At 37.7% G+C, this 19,235-nt stretch overlaps 1 protein-coding gene across 1 annotated transcript in view; it reads right to left on the bottom strand.

The window, feature by feature from the left end:
* MTHFD1L (methylenetetrahydrofolate dehydrogenase (NADP+ dependent) 1 like) overlaps positions 1 to 19,235 on the bottom strand; it is a 134,772-nt gene that overhangs the window by 24,513 nt on the left and 91,024 nt on the right. Inside the window, exons 25-26 of the mRNA XM_060753560.2 lie at positions 16,362 to 16,469; positions 15,749 to 15,901 (exon numbers count right to left, since the gene is read on the bottom strand). Coding sequence (XP_060609543.2) covers positions 15,749 to 15,901; positions 16,362 to 16,469 — 261 coding nt within the window. The remainder of the gene's footprint in view (positions 1 to 15,748; positions 15,902 to 16,361; positions 16,470 to 19,235) is intronic.

Here is a 19,235-nt window from a genome sequence, read left to right on the forward strand (position 1 = left end):
TGGTCAGCCCCCCTTCCTTTTTCCTTCCATTTCCCCCAGCATCCTTGTCTTCTCTAAGCTTTCCTGTCTTCTCACGATGTGACCAAAGTACTTCATCTTGGCCTCGACTATCCTTCCCTCCAATGAGCAGTCGGGCTTTATTTCCTGAAGTATGGACTGGTTGGATCTTCTGGCGGTCCAAGGCATCTCAGAACTTTCCTCCAACACCACAGTTCAAAAGCATCTATCTTCCTTCGCTCAGCCTTCCCTATGGTCCAGCTCTCACATCCGTAGGTGACTATGGGGAATACCATCGCTTTAACTATGCGGATCTTGTTTGCCAGTGTGATGTCTCTACTCTTCACTGTTTTATCAAGATTGGCCATTGCTCTCCTCTCAAGAAGCCCTTTGAATATAACTCTTGAATAACAATAACAATAACAATAGTAATAATAATAATAGAATTTTCAGTGGAATTGTTGATGAGAGTGTATATGAAATGTGATCAGACAGAAAATTTTTTTTTAAAAAGAGTGGGGTAGAGAGGGAAACCCAGAATATTTGAAGAAAAAGACTAGATGCAATGTATGATCAAAACAAGCTAACATATGAGCTAGATACTCCCTCCCCTCTAATCTGGAGATGCCTATTTCACTGTCAAATTGCCTAATGAAAAAAGAATGTCTTTCTCATTTTTCTACATACCACAAGATAAGGGCCAAGTAAGCATTAGGCCCCCATGGTGGTGCAGCGGGTTAAACTGCTGAGCTGCTGACAGAAAGGTTGGCGGTTCGAATCCAGGGAGTGGGGGGAGCTCCCGCTGTTAGTCCCAGCTTCTGCCAACCTAGCAGCTCGAAAACATGCAAGTGTGAGCAGATCAATAGGTGCCGTTCCTGCGCGATGGTAATGATGCTACAGAAAAACCATTTAGGAATTTATGGGAAATCACAAGCACTTTATATTTTAGCCAGAAATGAAGTAGAAACTGCTGCAACTCCTGTAACATGGAAATTATATGTGTGAATGAGATACCCAACAACATCCTGGCCAGAGTATCTGAATAACTTGCGAGCTCTAGTCTGACAACATCTGGAGGGTGATAGCTTTTCCATACTTGCTGCAAGGCTTTTCAGTAGCAGAATACTGATATAAGAATTTTGAACAGAAACTATTTTCAAGATGATGCTGATATGCAATTCTCTTCTTGAAAAATGCTGAGGTGATATCCAAAGTCACACTGGCAGAAAGGGATTAATGGAAGCTTTGTTGTCTACTTCTTCCAATAGCCTTCAGAGCACCCTCAAAATCCTCTCCCAACTTGGAAGGAGGGGATCAGGAATAATAGCATTGTTGAATTCCCCCTTAGACCAAAATAGCATCAGATGCAGTTCAGAAGAAGCTGTAATTTCCAGATCAATGTAATTTGTTCTTATTCTTGTCTTCCTTCTATTGTTAGTAGTAGGGTTTTATAGCTATTTTTGTGTGTCTTCAAGTTATTACAGATTCATGGAACTCTAGGGTGAATTATTGATGTGATTATCTGACTCAAAATGTCCCATTCCTGCCCATGGGAGCTCCCACACCCTATGTATTACAATCTGTATACGTTGCATGTTTTGTTTTACAGTGTCTAGTTGCCCCAATTCAGGTTTTTCACATTCCATGTTCCTATTATATGTGTTGGACTGTCTTTTCACCTCTGAGCATGCCAATAGCTCAATGTCCCTTTGGGTTATATCTAATTGCATAATTAGCCACAGGGCTACTCATAGTTGTCTCCTATTTTTCCCCATTAGGTGCCTTCTGATGTAAGAATCTTTTGACATTATCTTGATTTATTTTGTATTGTCTCATCATACCACTTTAATTGTAAAAGACATTAGAGGAGGTTTACCAGTGCCTATTTCTGTGTAGGACTAACAAATGTAAGCTACAATGCCACTGTTGTTGTCTCAGGTATCTTCCACCAATGTCACCATGCACTACTCTATTGACCACATAGCTGTTTGGCATATGTCCCTGATTTTGTTCCCATTCTTTCTGATTTCATAATGGGTCAAAAATAAACTGACCTGGGGATCTGGCATAAAAAAGATAAAGTGCATGGATTTCCAAAACAAGACCAAAAAGAACAGGAACAAAGCATGAAACTTTCCCCGGTTTTTAAAATCCTTTTGGATATGCCCTTAGCTGGCTCTTCGGCAAACGTTTGTCTGACATGGGATACCCTTCCACCAGCACTGCAACTATCGGCATGGCCTTCTGCTTCACAGGAACACACAATCCCAACACTTCAGAAAGATGGTGTCATGAGGAATTAATTTTCCCTACTCACCTTACTTGGAGGGAAGCATATTAGAGGCAAAGTTGAAGTATTTTGGCCACATAATGAGAAGACAGGAAAGCTTAGAGAAGACAATTATGCTGGAAGGAAAAAGGAAGAGGGGCCCGACCAAGGGCAAGATGGATGGATGGTATCCTTGAAGTGACTGGCTTGACCTTGAAGGAGCTGGGGGTGGTGACAGCTGACAGGGAGCTCTGGCGTGGGCTGGGCCATGAGGTCACAGAGTCGGAAGCGACTGAACGAATGAACAACTCCTCTATTTACCTTTGATAATACATTAATTTTAAAACTTTGATCCAAGTTCTGCAAAGGGTCAGAAAAGAAGGGTCTTGGAACCAAACCAAAAATTGAATGGGATAAAAAAAATCTGAGTGTACTGTCAGTATAGAACTTGTGAATTCCTGGTTGCTATTCACCTTTAACATTTTTTTGCCTAGTCTAAACATACCCCCTCCTTTTTATCATTCCTCTTCAAGCCATGTATTTTAAACCCCTTCACATCTTCTTTTCTCTTTGCCAAATTACTTTCATGTTCTTCCTCTTTAAAAAGTGTAATGACCAAAAGTGGGCATAATGAGTACACCATATGATATTTTCAGGAAATTAAAATCAACTGACAAATCTGAATGTGATCTCCATGACATACTGCTGTAAACATTCAATTAACTCTTCTTCAAGTATCCCATGACTTGAAGGCTTTCACAAATAAAATTGCTTCCTAAAAACTGACCTCTGATCTGTTTGCTCTGTTTAACTTTTCACTAGGTACATTCCTTCATTTTGTATAACTAGAGCCTGGAATTGTTTAATTTCTAATTTACTTGTGGGTCTTCACTTTTGTATTTCTAAAATAATCTCACTGGCAAACAACTACTTTTGAATTCCAATCATGCACTAGGCATTGTTTTCATATCCTATCTATGCAGGTATATTGCCAAAATAATACGGAAATTAGAGGAAAGAACAGGAAAAATAATTCTGATTTCAATTAAAAATTTAAAGGTTTTTGTTCTTTTTTAATTAGAGATGCCCTTGACCTTGAGCTTTTGAGTTGTAGTTCACCTACATCCAGAAAGTGCTGTGGACTCAAACAATGATGGATCTGGACCAAACTTGGTACGAATACTCAATATGCCCAAATGTGAGCACTGGTGGAGTTTGGAGAAAATAGATTTTGACATTTGGGAGTTGTAGTTGCTGGGATTTATAATTTACCTACAATCATTCTGAATAATAGAATTGGGCCAAACTTCCCACACAGAACACCATGACCAACAGAAAATACTATATTTTCTGATGGTCTTTGGCGACCCCTCTGACACCTTGCAACCCCCCCCCCCCCGGGGTCCCGACCCCCAGGTTGAAAAACACTGATTTAGCACTTTAAAAGTGTCTTGTGTTTACATGTGGCTTGGTAGCTGACACGTTGTTTTTGTGAAATCAAAACCTGCAGATCGAAAGACTGACTAACCATTATAACCATTATAATATATTGAATCTATTGTTGTCATTAGTGATAAACTGCTCACAGGAAATAAATCTGCTTTGACTTAAATGTTTTACACAATGTTATCAGTAACGAAGATGAGCTACTGGAAGTAAATGAAATACAACCCAAACTAATTTGCAGATTTAATTAGATTGAGCAGAACTTCTAAGAACTAAACCAAGAAAACAATGGGGACACTGTGATTAATTACTAGACCAATCACAAGATGGGCCTCAAGCACAATTCAGAGGGGTACCTTGCATAATGTGACAGTTGATGCCCCATGCTGTTAAATCAACGTCAGCTCAGTTCATGAAAAGGCCAATCTCTTTACTCTCTGTGATCATGCTATCATACATGAGGAGGTATTCACGACCTACTTCACTTAGTGACACCCCCTTTCATGAAGTACTGCTCCTTGCTCTTGACTTCTCTCAAGCCATGTGAGGGTACAGCTCAAGGAGGATGCAGCTCTTTGCATTCATACAGCAAGATGCACAACAGAACACCGGAAAGCCCTGATGAGTGTCTTCACCATTCCACGTTTGGCTGCAGGAAAATAGCTGATCCCACAGACATGTACCCCTGCCACTAAGTGACAGGGTTGGGGTGACGGAAGAAAATTAGGGCAAGAAGAAAAGGATGTTCTGCCTATCAGATTTTATATTTTGTCAGATGATACAGAATCTCATATAATAGCAGTACTACTATTACTACAATTATCACCACCACTACCACCACCACCATATGAAAACAATTCTTTCCTTGCATTTCAAGGAAAGCAACAGGCAAATATTTTAGTATCCAAACATTAATGGTTTGTTTAAGACCACTGAAAATGTATCTATTTCCAGACTGGATCCATTATTTGATTTCCCTTAACCAACCTGTAGGTATAGGCTGGCACATGAAAGTACTACAATCAAATTACTACTAGATTCTTGGTATCTGCTGAGTCTGGTTCTGTGACCACATGTGAATACCAAAAACAATGGATGCTCTAGTCACATTACACATTTATACAATGGTGTGATAAAATGGTGTCTCTTACACAAATAACGACAAAATCAAGGTTTGCTTTTGAGATTTAAAAAAGAGAACATTAAAGTCATGGATGGTGGAACTTGTGGATGCAGAATCTCTGTATATTTATTGTTAATGAATTTACTGTTGAATCTGGATAATGTTTTAAATGGATTTTACTGTTTTAATTATAATTTTATTGGTATATATGTGGATTGCATCACTGGATGCTCATGTAAGGCCGCCCCGAGTCCCCTTGTGGGGAGAAGGGCGGGATAGAAATGTAATAAATAAATAAATAAATAAATAAGGGTCTGGGAAATTGTATTGCTTCCTGATCTATTTGATACAGCATTTCACAAACGGTTTTAAATACGTTACTAACGCTAATGCTAATGAGACCCAAACAAGTTGCAGTTTTATACTTTTCAATATGATTTGTCCTTCTAAAAGATCTACCTCCCTATCCTGCGTTAAAAAAAAATTAAGCCAAGTCTCTACCATCATCTGCTTTCCAGTTCAAGAAACATTTGCCAACACATCTTTAAATGTTCCCTTAGATCTCTGTGAGCAATCTTGCATCATCTGAAAGGAGTGTGAAGCCCAGCTTCACTGTAATCCTCTTGGGATCTGGAGTATAACAGTCATTAGAACTTGCATCCTGATATATGCATAATGAGCAGTCAATTGTTGGAGATTAAAGGATTAAAAGAAAAGAAAAGCAAAAAAAAACATATTTTCATAACTAAGCCTGACAGGCTACCATGGGATTTGGCTCTAAATTAGAATCAAAGAGTTGGAAGAGATCACAAGGGTCATCCAGTCCAACCGCCTGCCATAAAGAAACACATAATCAAAGCACTTCTGAAAGATGGCCATCTAGAGAAGGAGCCTCCACCACACTACAGGGCAGTATTTTACATTGTCTCAGTAGCTCTTTAAAGTGGGACAGCCTCATCCTTTCATTCTTACAACTTAGTCTGGGATGGCAAACTTTTCGCTGGCGGTAGACACAATCAATCACTCAGGTGATTGTGCCAGCTTTTCCGCCCCCTAAAAAACTTCTTGTTTTGTTTTCTCACTTCTTTCCTCTGGGTCACACTGAAAAGATTTGTCAATGGCAGCAGCCAGCAAACAACCTTACAGTTGGCTAGGCAAATGAATCTTTTGCTGCTACAAGAAGAAATGAACTGTGTCACTGCCCTCTGAAGACATTCAACTTGTTCTCGTGATCAGTCCAAGAGAAATAATTGGGGACACGGGTGCGTACATGCTGTCCCGTTCTGCAATGTTCCCTTCCCCACAATTCAGTCTTACCATGTTGAGTATAAAGAAGCGAAGGTAGTTTTTTGCTTGTTTTGTCAGAACTTCTCACTGCTTCCTTTCAAACCAACACATAACTGAGGAATTTAAGAGCTATATGCTAGAAAAGTAACATTTCACCTTTCTCCTTGGCCCAAAAGGTTAGTGACATTGGGGGAAATATATGTATATACAATCCAAATCTCAATTCAATATTTAGAAAGATTGCTTTCCTGCTGCCACCAATATTACTTTTATGCAAGTTAACTTGGTATTGTTGCCAAGTTAAGCAACAGTTGATTTTCATACAATGGTGTTTGTAAGTGTTGGGGAAGTCAATGTCATTACACTTACTTAATTCCAGGTTTTTGGGGCTCCAAAGACAGAATAAGAAAAAGAACAAGCTTAGTGAAGTTAGAAGTTGTGATAATGTCCTACAGATTTTGAAATGCTATATTACAGTTGCTCTTTATTCATCTCAAATTGTACAGTCTTCTGTGCTGCCTTGTCCCAAGAGAATTTTCAGGCATTAGTCACCACTGTCCTGAAGCTAGCTGAAATCAAAGTGAAGATCATGGCTACATATACAAAGTTTGACTGCATTGCTTTGAGCAGCTATTTGTGTTCATATGATGTATGCTGCAGGAACAAAATAAATTGCATTTAGTGCATTTACACTTTCATTTGTTCATCTTCATAAGGTTTTGCAACTTTCACTTAAACAGTTATTCAAGAATTGTGTGTTATACCATTACTGTCATTGCCCCCCCCCCCTGAAATACCTGCTTCAAACAGCAGAGAAGTAGCTTCTACATGATCAGTGATAGAGCAAATGTCTCTGGAATTAATTAAAAATAAGATGCAGCAGATTTTGATCATTATAAAGATCCTTTTTTTGTACCAGGAAACTTTTTAATATTTTAATAGTTCATAATATTTATTAAGAAGCAGTCAAGCAACTAAAAGCAACAAAAGAAGATTAATATGTATTGGCCACAAGTGTTATTAAGGGATTCAAAAGGTCAACAATAAGGGAATATACTGAAATACTGATCCTTTACTCTAGCTCTACCTACTTGTATCAAAAATGAAGTAATGACTGTGAGTAAACAATATCTGCATTCAGATCTGGAAGGAAAAACTGAATAGTCAGGGTGGTGTCTGAATGCTGGACTACATCTCTAGAGACCAGAGTTAGAATCCCCCCCCCCTTGGCCATGGAAACCCAATTGGAGGCAAAGGCAGAACCCCATCTGATCCATTTCCCCCAAGAAGACCCTATGATAGGGCTACTATATCAGAAATGGTTTGACAGTACCCAACATAACATTTTCCCATCAAGCATTACATAAAGTTGGATATAATAATAATAATATAATAATAATAATAATAATAATAATAATAAACCTTTATTTGTACCCCGCTACCATCTCCTGAAGGACTCGGTGCGGCTTACAAGAGGCCAAGCCCAAATACAACAATAAAAACAGCAACAACAACAACAACACAATAACTCAAAAAACAAAGCAATAACATTAACAATACCCAATGATGCAATTAAAAACAATGACCGGGTCAAATGTAATAATTAAAAATTAAAAGTGCTAGGCATGACAAGGTGGGGTGTTTGGAGGGGGATATGCATCTGCATTTATCTTCTGATGCAACTACTACCAAAATAAAAAACATAGCCAAGTAGAGTTGGAATCAGGGTACAAGGTAAACTTGTGACTTCACTTACGTTAATCATTTCACCATAAATAGAATGAAAAACTCTAATACTGAAGTGGGAAATAATAAACCAGGTTTAACATTTTGTATTTCTCCTCCAGACATTTCTTTCCCACATAGTCCTCAGAAACTCTAAAATTAGCAACCTTTCCCCTTGGGATCCTCCTCAAAAGGCTCCCTCCTTGCAATTCTCCCAGAAATAACTGAAGTAAGAGCAAAGGCAGTCGGCTATTAAAGGAAGTACCCAGCAAATCTACATCAGCCAGAGGGTGCCAAACCTTTCTGGCAGTGGATTAGATAAGGAGTGTGAGCTGACGGCTTTCCTGGCAGTAAGAGAATGGAGGACGAGTAACAAGATATGACTAAAAAAAATAAAGCAAGACCTCAAGGTTATGTAGAATCATTTGAACTGATTCTATTATTCTGTCTAATCAAAGCTCCACTTAAAATCAAAAGCCAGAACATACTTTTTAAAAAGACTGTCATCAAGAAGTGCAAAAAAAAACAAAAACCCCAAACAACTGCCCATGATCTGTGTGACCTTACTATGTTCTCTTTTCCATGGCAGATCCAGGATTTTGTATGTTTGGTTGTCAAGAACTTTGAATAAAAGGGACAGCTTGTCCCACTTAAGTGTTCAAATATATATTCACTGGATTGTATTCTATAATAAAATACGTTTAAGCCTCATAACTTTATGGAAAGACATATAAGCATATGCTTAACCCTTCCATTGAAATTGATATGACTGAAAAGTTATCAGATTTGGCAGGAGTAAACCCATAATTCATTCCTCCCTTTCTACCTGATGTGCATGTGCATGGACACATCCATTATTTCCAACAGTATAATGTTACAATGAGCAGAACAAAGGAGTAAAAGGAAAATAAAGAGAGAACAGATCACTAAACCTTTGCCACAGAATAGAAACCAGACAAGGAGCTGTGTGCTTATATAATAGCTACCTTTCCAAATATGGGTTGTCTATCTAATAATGAAAGTTGTTGAAACAACCTAATGAGCTTTTCCCCTGACAATATTTTATATCACATAACTTTTTTTTTATAATGTTAAAGGTCCTGTAAAATTGCAGTCCAACATTTGCCTATTGGTTTAATAATCTGGGATATTTCTCAACTTGAAGGCCAACATTATCCTGTACTCAACAAGCAAAGAGTATTTCCTTCCTGTAGATTTTATGGTTCTGTAAAACAATCCATCTAATGGGTTGGAAAGACCCTGAAAAAGGAAGGTATACTGATCTGGTTATCACATTTTGGGCACAATTTGGATATGTCAAATGGGGATTTGAGTTGTATATTATGTTCTTTTTCCTCGTTTTTTAATTCAGTTCAACACATCATTTTGGTTGGTTTTTTGCACTTCTAACTATTCTGCCTAAAGCCTTCTGCAACATTGAAAGCCTGACTACCAAAGCGTACTGCTGTTCAGTTCTTTGTAACACACTGAGGAATTTCATGATGGAGTTCTTAACACAAATGAACTCTGAAAAACTTTGCAAATGTCCTTGCTGAAATTCAGCAGGAGTTTAGTGTGTATCTGCTTTCCACCCACACACTGTAATAACATAACAACATGTCGCTACCACTGTGTTTGAATGACATACGGCATGTCAGTAAGTAAGAATTAAACAGTTTTTGGAGTAAAAGCAAACAAACAACTTGACAGTGCCTGAAGTGGTGATGTCTCATTCTTTAAACTCCCTCCCCATATTTCTGGACTCTAAATATGAACACATTCCATTCTTTATGTCAAACTTATCAAAATTAAACTACCTCCAGCTGCCAAAACAGCTACAAGAAAAAAATGTTATTATATTATAAAGTGCTGCAAGCGAGCTGTGGAATTTTATTTTCCGGCCACTACAACAATACAATATAATAAAACTCAAAATATTAAAAAAAAATAGCTCACCAAGTAGTATGCTATACATGGAGATTAAATAATAAACATCTATGCTACCCTAACACGTTATATAATTAGAACCAATTGTCAGAATCAACCAAATGAAGGCAGGAATGCAAAGCAGGAAATGAGAATACTCTTGACCTATTAGACTTAGCAGAAATGACCTTAATAATGCAATTATAATGAAATATAGCCTATTTTACTCTTGCACTTAAGGTTTATTATGAGAAAGTTTTTCACAAATCAAAATGCAAGTAATTACAACTACTTTTCTGATTATAGATTTCCCACTCCATCTTTACAAATCTGTTCTCAAGTGTAGAGACTGACAGTTCATCATTCAGAATATGTTTTGTAACAGACATGGCACTGAGAGGAAAATAATATGAAAGAGAGAAAAATGGCTATCAAATTCTCGATATTGGGATCATCACTGGTCTATCTAGGCTTGTAATAATGATGTTTCTTCCAAAGTTTCAGCCTAAGCAGTGTAAAAAGAAAATGCAAGATTGACTTGGGGACCCTATACATGTAAGCAATGGGCCATTATTATTGGGCACATACAACCATGGCTTCTCTCCTATTTTCATTGTATTTTCTACTTCTTTGTCAATCCAGGTTCTTATATATTATACTTGTTTTATGTATATGTGACATACTATTACCACAAAGAGTTGGTTAGGGTTTTGATATTATCATAATCCTCTTCATCATAATCATCATCTGTAATAGCTAAAGTACTGAACTTATTTGGGGAATAGCGTTTAGTATCTTAGATGACTTTTTTTAAAAAAATGGAGTGTATTCATAATCCAGATGCAATTACCCACTGTGTGCCTTTTGTTTGATGGGGCCCTGGAATCTGAGAACTTGCGGTATCCATCTTTATATAGAGATTTAAAGCAAATCAATCAGATTGCATGGTAGTAACCATAATGTCTGCAAGGAGCACCTCTTGTACTAAGGAGAAGAGATTCCTCATAATTCAGGTAGGACTTCTTATGGAAACAGGGTCTCAGCCAGTCAAGATTATTCAAGAATATTAGAAAGTTCTGAAATAATGACTCAAAATGAACTGCATTTCATATCTCCTGTCAATAAGATGTTCCAAGCATGGTTACATTATCATCCCCATCCCTGGCCAATGTATGATAGACCATCCAGTTACATGAGTCATGAAGATCATCTGTGGAACTTAAAATCTTGTAGAAACTAACGGTACTCTTTTACGCCATGACAGGAACACAGTGGCTCACTTTAACAGTAATGAATGAAACTGTCTTCAGTCTGGGAAGTTCTAGGTCAGTGGTTCTCAACCTGGAGTCCCCAGATGTTTTTGGCCTTCAACTCCCAGAAATCCTAACAGCTGGTAAACTGGCTGGGATTTCTGGGAGTTGTAGGCCAAAAACATCTGGGGACCCCAGGTTGAGAACCACTGTTCTAGATGGTGACAACTGATTTCACAATTCACCAACTCTAGAGCAAGTGGAATGGAATTAGAGATGTAAACAGCATGTAAATCACATGCAAAATGAATACTTTCAAAACTGTTTTCCCTGCTGGTTGAAATTATGAAAGTTTCTGCATTTTTCTTTACTTTTAAAAAAACAATTACTTATCCTTCTGCCCTCCCTTCAAACATAACAGCATTAAAGTCATATTGATCATAGTTAGTTACGCCATAATGTGCCATACGTTTGCAGATCAATATCTCGCATAGCAACTCTTAGCATAGAGTTGCTATATGGCATGCAATTCTGGCACCATGTTAAAGCCAAGCAGATCTTTCTCTGGTCCATATTTGGATAAGAGATCATTCTTACATGTTACTTTGAATTTTATAATGGTGTGGAGCAGGGATGGGCAACTGTAGAAAAACTAGGGGCTGTATTAGATTAAATAAGAAACACCTATGCTACCCTAACTTATTATATAATTAGAACCATCTCCAGGAGACTTGGGAGGGACACATCCTCCATCACATCCCAGGGGGAAAAAATGTCAGGAGATGAACTAGTCACTCTCTCATTTGTTTTTTTTTTTAAATAGCCCTCTCTTCACCCTGGGTAGGGTAAAAAATATGGTAACAGTTCCCCTTACCCAAAATACATAGAGATTACTTGGGGACAAATTTTAACCCCCAAGGAGCCATAAAAACAGCCTAGGGATTGATTGTGGCTCACAGGCTATGCTTTACACCCACTCACCTCCACTATAAAGGTATAACATAGACGTATACATTCATAATATGGCAACAACCCTAGGGGTTGAGAAGGGCGGGGTAGAAATGTTCGAAATAAAATAAATAAAATAAACAACATGTAAAAGAGACAATAATGTCCAATATGACAGGGCAGACTATGATTCACAGAGGTGATAATGAATTTGCAAAAAAAAATGTGTGTGTGCACTTGTTGGCTCCCCCTAATGCTTTCCAGTCACAGAAGAAAATAATTAAGTAACAACTACTGAGCAATCCTTTCAAAAGGCAGGACCATCTTTAATCCAACAACTTCTCAAAGGCAAGTATTTTCATCTCTTTCTTGAACAGATTTATATTCTAGCCTTCTAAAAGTGCCATGAGAAGTTCCAGATAGCAGGTAAGAGAATACCTTCAAAGGCCTAGAGCCCAATTGACATTGCTATATAATACAGCTTGAAACTGCATTATATTGCCAGTGTCAATTCACATAATACAATTCAATGCAGTTAAATTGCATTATGAGTCTACACTGCATTATATGGCAGTGTAGATGGAGCCTCAGACTACTAACAGAACAAAATGAGTCAGACTTTATAAATAAAGAGCTAGTCTGCTGTTTCCACTTAATGCGTCCCTCCTGCTGAAGTCATATAAAGTCATATAAAGAACGCACAGTGATTTCTCTGATGATTAAACAATTTGTAACAAAGTGACTTCCTAGGAAGACTGTTATTTACTGAAGCCAACATTTCTAACATTCCAGTCATTGTTTGGCTTTAACTTATTTTCAAAATAGCCAGGTAGAAACATTTACGTTTCTTGATGTAGTTATAAAGTAAGGAAAGATAAGGCTTTGTTAATAAAGTCCCATGGTGTGAAAAGGTGATTGCAAAACTGACACAGTAACATTATGTTTATCTCATCTACAGAGTTGCGAACACTGCAAAAATGTCTCATCTCAAAATTATTGCTGTCTCTAGAGTATGCCAAAATTGTATTCTTACATATTGTACAGAATACAATAGAACCACTAAAGCAGATTAACAAATATGTGAGAAAGTATAAAGCCACAGTAACTTTTGGGTGGAGAGGACTCTGTGAACAAGTATTAGCAATACATCTCCACCCAAAATAGCTCACCAATGAGCTCACCGGTTTCCTAAACACACTTGAGAAGGCTTCCTGCCTTTTCACTTTATAGCCAAGTCATGATGTCAACAATCCACCTGTGGACATACCGTGTGGTCACTTGGTCAGGGTCATAGAGAAATGTAACAAAAGCCATGCCACCCTGTAATTAAGGCTGGTAAAAGGCTGGTAGGTAAAGGCAATTCCAATGAAAGTGCTATATACTTTCTATCTAAAAAGGTAAAGGTAAAGGGTTTCCCCTGACATGAAGTCCAGTCGTGTCTGACTCTGGGGCATGGTGCTTATCTCCATTTCTAAGCCGAAGAGCCGGCGTTGTCCGTAGACACCTCCAAGGTCATGTGGCCGGCATGATTGCATGAAGCACTGTTACCTTCCTGCCAGAGCGGTACCTATTGATCTACTCATTATTTGCATGTTTTCTATCTATCTATTTTTATCTATATACATCAAAAAGAGCCCCAAAGGGTATAATTTGTTTCAAATTGGCATGTTACAAGAATATAATAAACAGTATAATGGAATATCAATCATTTAATTCAAATTGAACGAATCATTTAATTTATGTAAATCAGAAATGCAGATCTTGAAGGATACTAAGAATGTACTTAACCAGATAGTATATAGTGCTTGCAAAGTTACCTATGAGAAACAGGTAGTTACAGGCATTGTTCTACACACGTCCTACTAAGTAGTTGGTTTAATTTTTTTAAGTGACTTCTTGTTTCTTGAAGGCAACTAGGATATATAGCTTGTAAAATAAATCTGTACAAACTGCTGGCCTAGGATATGGAATACAGTCTCCTCAATGCTCATAATTGTATGAAGAAACAGCACCAGTCAGCTCATCAACCATGAGACATTCTTCTTCCATCATTTCATGGAGTCTGTACTCTATAATTATAAAACCAACTAAAAGTTATACCGATACCTCAAAATGAGTGCTGTTATCCTTCATTAAATTATAACCACAATGCAACTGAGTTGCATCTTCAGTTAATGCAAAAATTACAAGCAATTGAAAATTTGTAATTAGTTATTTTCAAACACTGGCACATTTGCCATATTTAAATTTCACCACAGGGTTTCTCAGCGTCTTCTCCAACTTTAGAACTCCTTCCCTTCTCATTGTCCTCTCCAGCATTTGATTTTTCTTTTGTTTCAGAAGGTTTACACAGAGTGGCAGAATCACAGAGTTGGGAGAGACCTCAGAGCCATCTAATGAAACCTTCTGCCACACAGAAACACACAATCAAACCACCTCCAACAGATGGCCTTCCAGCCTCTTCTAAAACCAAGTCTTACAGATTTTCTGACTCCTTTTAATTGTATGCTGTCTTCATGATTTAAAATTTTGTAGAGTTGTGTTCTACAATAATGTACATATTCTTACCAAGTCTTTGTATAGGTTTCAATCTTCATTTGTCTAGAATGCAAGCTGTCTAGAATCCTAGCTTTGGAGAAATATGGGATAATAGAGGAATAATAGGAAATAGTTATGTGATTACAATGTGATTACAATGTGACTAGTAGTAATTTAACAATTTGTCTTACTCATTACATTCCTTGGGCCATTAACAGGTTTCCCAAGAGAGCACAAAAGGTTGAAGTCACACTATGGATTACCTCTCTCTTTTGGAAATGTGAACAGTTTAGTGTGCTTGTGGTGAAGGGAATGTTTCCTGGCCCTATGCATAGAAAGCATGCTCCAAGGACAGAGGGCCCTCATGACAGAATTTCCTGAATTCCAATAAAACACGGCTAGTCAGGAATCATTTCCTTCCTTTTGCTCTTTCATGGGTGTTGCAGAAAAATAAGTCAAATGCTCTCAGTCATAATATACCATGCTCCTAATGTGAGGAAACCTGATGCTGCTCTGGAATGATGAGATAGTAACAAAGAACCACTCCCTGCAAGACATAACTGTTTCTTGGGTTCCATCTCTATGCCTATACAAGAAATTTTCACAATTAGACTTAATATGCATTGAAATAGACTTGATGCAAGATCACTGTAACACTAAAAAAAATGTTTATGCCTCTTGTTTTGCTAGGGCCAAAGAACCTAGAGCTCAGACCAAAGGTTTACATTGGATCCACCTAAAAAGCAACAAGGTATGTAGCCTTGACACCCCTTATTTACATGGAAGGCAAAATGACAATTTTTCTTGCCAGAGGTGTATTGCTCTTGGGATGCATGCTGCCCACTCACATTTTATAGAAGTTTTAAGTAAATGATTCACAACTGATTCAATTTTGTTTTACAATGGATTCTGACAACATAGAACAGACTACTCTTCATGCTCACCACAGTTTAAACAGTGGTTTTGCACAGTTGTTGTTTGTAGAAATTTGGCTTTTTACATCCCCTTTGGGCTCATGAATATATGTCCCCATTTCTTCAGTCTTAACCAATATGCTTTGATTAAAATGTATTGCTGTAACTTGTGTGTTAATGCATAGCTTTACAGGTAGTACCTGTGGAATATACACTTGTTTATTTTAGGAATGTCTACACTGCACTAATAAGCGTGTTGAGAGTGTTTTACAAAGCATATAGGAAAGGCTCAATCCTGTATTTTAAGCTCAAATACATTACTCACAGTCCCCACCAGCGGATATATAAAGCCGGCTCCGATACTGGCTCTCACATCACTGATGGGCAGAATGAAATCAGTGGGCACCCCTTTCCAGTCAGGCATGTGGGACAAGGACAGGTGTGTTTTGGCCATACAAACTGGCAGATTTCCAAATCCCTGAGAGATAGCAAACAAAAAAAGAGTCAGGTTATTACTGAGATTGAATATATTCTGTCCTGTGTAATTAACACCACTCTTTCTGATCAGGATCCTGCTTCCAAGTATTTATTTATTTGTCATATTTATAGCCCCTCCAATTTGCCCATTTGTCACTGAGGTGCCTTCAGCAAACATTTTGGACAAAAAGCAAAAGTTTTGGATTGATGGACTAAAATTTTTTAACACCACGTGGTCTCTACATAGAAGACAGGGTTAGTGCCCTCCTTCGCTATTTTTGAAGGGAGAGGCCCTAATCAATGCATGGAATTGCTTTTTTATTTCTGGAATATAGGAAGCCCCTATTATAAACCATATAGTTTTAACCCATCGTTCAAACAAATACATAGTAATTACTATAGTATGAGGAATAACATCTACAGTGAATCCAAATCACACATACATACACACTTGGTTCTACCTGTTGACTGTAGCGATTTATTTGAGATTGTGCAGTAGAAGACAGCTCTATGTCCTGGGCTCCATAGACTTTCTGTGCTATGATTCTTATTTTTTCAGTGATAGGAAGCTGTAGAAATAAAATGGATAGCAGAATGTTAGTCCACATCGTCAAGAGTCTTATGGCATAGTCTTCAGCTGCTTGACAGTTTTCTGGAGCAGATTTAGCACTGGGTTATACCAGTTTTTTCTGAACAAACAATACAATTTGATAAAAGTATATGTTGTGAGAAAAGAGAGCTTCTTCTGTTCCCATTTGATAAGAAAAAGAAACTTATGATCAAGATAAAAAACTTACAATCAACTGTCTCTGAAAGCCATATATTCCAATATAGTGGGCATTTACCAGCTCCTTCAGCAGAGTTTGAATCAGTTACTTTTATGGACTACAATCCCAAGTAGATGATTCAATTGACCTAAATCGTGGCTTAAAATAATGCTACTTAAATGCTAATGGCAGGACATTTGTGCCCCAGGCAAGGCTAACTACTTACATTCTCTACCTGTCCCCAAATAAAATACTGCCCCCTTGTAAAATTTTCATTCCTTCAGAAAATTTCCATTTTCTTAGAATTATAGAGGGTGAGTTACTGAAAATCATCCCCATCTAGAACCTGATGTTTGATGTATTCTCATGCCCTCAATCATTTTGACTGGCCATTTTATTTAGGTGCTTAAAATGCATTTATAAATGTTCAATATCAAATTTCAGCTTACTGCAATTGTAGACATTTTGAGTCTGAAAGAACATTTAATGGGGGAAGGGAGGAATTCTTATTTGTAGGGACAATGCCCTTAATTTATCAGTATATGCCATAACTATGTATTTATTCAATTTTTTTTCGTGTCAGGAGCGACTATTGCCAATATAGGACCTAAGGTAACTCACAATTTGAGTTAAAAACAAATAAAATTAAAAGCATGGTTAGCACAAAAAATAAAAATAAAAATATTTAAAGTAGAAATGGGATCCCCCAGTGGCGCAGGTTAAAGCACTGAGCTGCTGAGCTTGTTGACTGAAAGGTCGCAGATTCGAATCCGGAGAGTGGTGTAAGCTTCCGTTGTCAGCCCCAGTTTCTGCCAACCTAGCAGTTTGAAAACATTCAAATGTGAGTAGATCAATAGGTACCGCTCTGGTGGGAAGGTAACGGCGCTCCATTGTCATACTGGCCACATGACCTTGGAGGTATCTACAGACAATGCCGGCTCTTCGGCTTAGAAATGGAGATAAGCACCACACCCCAGAGTTGGACATGACTGGACTTCATGTCAGGGGAAAACCTTTACCCTTTACCTTTACCTAAAGTAGAAATATGTAGTTTAAAGGTCTTTGCAAGTAGCATTTGCATGTAGAAATAGAAGTGTGGAAATGTTGTTACTTTTAACCAATGGAATATGCTGCCTCAGAAGAGTGGTGGAGTTTCCTTCTCTGGAGGTTTTTAAGCAGAGGGTGAATTGCTATCTACTTGGGGTGTTTTGATTGTGTTTTCCTGCATGGCAGGGAGTTGGCCTGCCAGAAACTCCTACTATTTCAGGCCACTGGTTGTTGCTAGTTGGTTGGTTTTTATATTGTGTTATGCATCTGTTTGTTTTATATTGTTTATGATGCTTTTATGAATTTTAATGTGTTATATTTTAACTATGTTGATCGGACTTACATCCTTTAAGAAGTATTTAATTACATTAGACCCAATGTAAGCCATACTGAGTCCCTTCAGGGAGTTGGAGGTGGGATATAAAAAGAAAATAGTAGTAGTAGTAGTAGTTATTATTATTATTAGTCCACAGCAAACAAGATCACTATGCTGGTATTATTATTATTATTATTATTATTATTATTATTATTATTATTATTGGCCTAGATGGCCCATGCGGTCTCTTTCAACTCTGTGATTCTATCATTTATCTCCCATCACTGCCCAGGTTAGATTTAACACAAGTAGGCTCCTCATGTTACAGTAATTGCTGTAGAGCTATGTTTCATTTCACAAGGAAGGCGCAGATGCCTGATCTTTACACCAGAAGAAACTCTACAGCAGGATGCCTTTCTAATCAATAGCAGAATTGATTAAATGGCAAATGGCTCTTGGTGGACTAGCTTTGATCGCTGCACTTATGTCTGTAAAGCACTTACAAGGTCCCTTAGATGAAAAGCACTACAGAAACATAATGCTTCACTGCTTTTCTGTGAAATGACAGGGCTTAACCTTATCATTATCCAGTTCAGGAAGAATCCCAGTATCATATTGCTTTTAACAAACTGAGATGGGTGTGCAGGGAATCTGATAAACTCACACTGCCTATTAAAGCTGCAATATTTTTACTAAGAGAAAATAGTCCGTTTACTTGTATCAGATTGCTTTGACTCCTGCACCATTCTGCCCCCTCCCCAGCAATTATTTGTATTCATCCTATCCTCTCATTTTGTGTTCATCCTTTTGTCTTAACTGGTCTACGAAGCATAAGATAATGGTTGGTGCTTGGGTTGAGCATTTTACTCTGAAAGAGCCTTGGCATGTCAAGGGTATTCCACATAAGGATCTCCAAAGCAAACAGCGTCAACAGCTGTAGCTAACTGTTTGTAGCTGTGCCCCAATTTTAAAACCAATCTAATTCCTTCTGCGAAGAGTGAGGCTGCCATGAAGCCCCATTTCTTTTTCTACCTGACATCACCATTTGTAATGTTTTTGCATCTGAAACATGAATCATATGTGTGTTTATTTTTGTGATTCATAACAAGTAAGCATTTGCTAGTGGATCAGAATTTAAATGTGTCTCCTTGGGCATTGTTAAACATGGATGTGTAATGCCATGAATTATATAAACAATAATAACA

This window comes from Anolis sagrei, chromosome 1 (genome assembly GCF_037176765.1).
Source record: "Anolis sagrei isolate rAnoSag1 chromosome 1, rAnoSag1.mat, whole genome shotgun sequence".
Lineage (NCBI taxonomy): Eukaryota > Metazoa > Chordata > Lepidosauria > Squamata > Dactyloidae > Anolis > Anolis sagrei.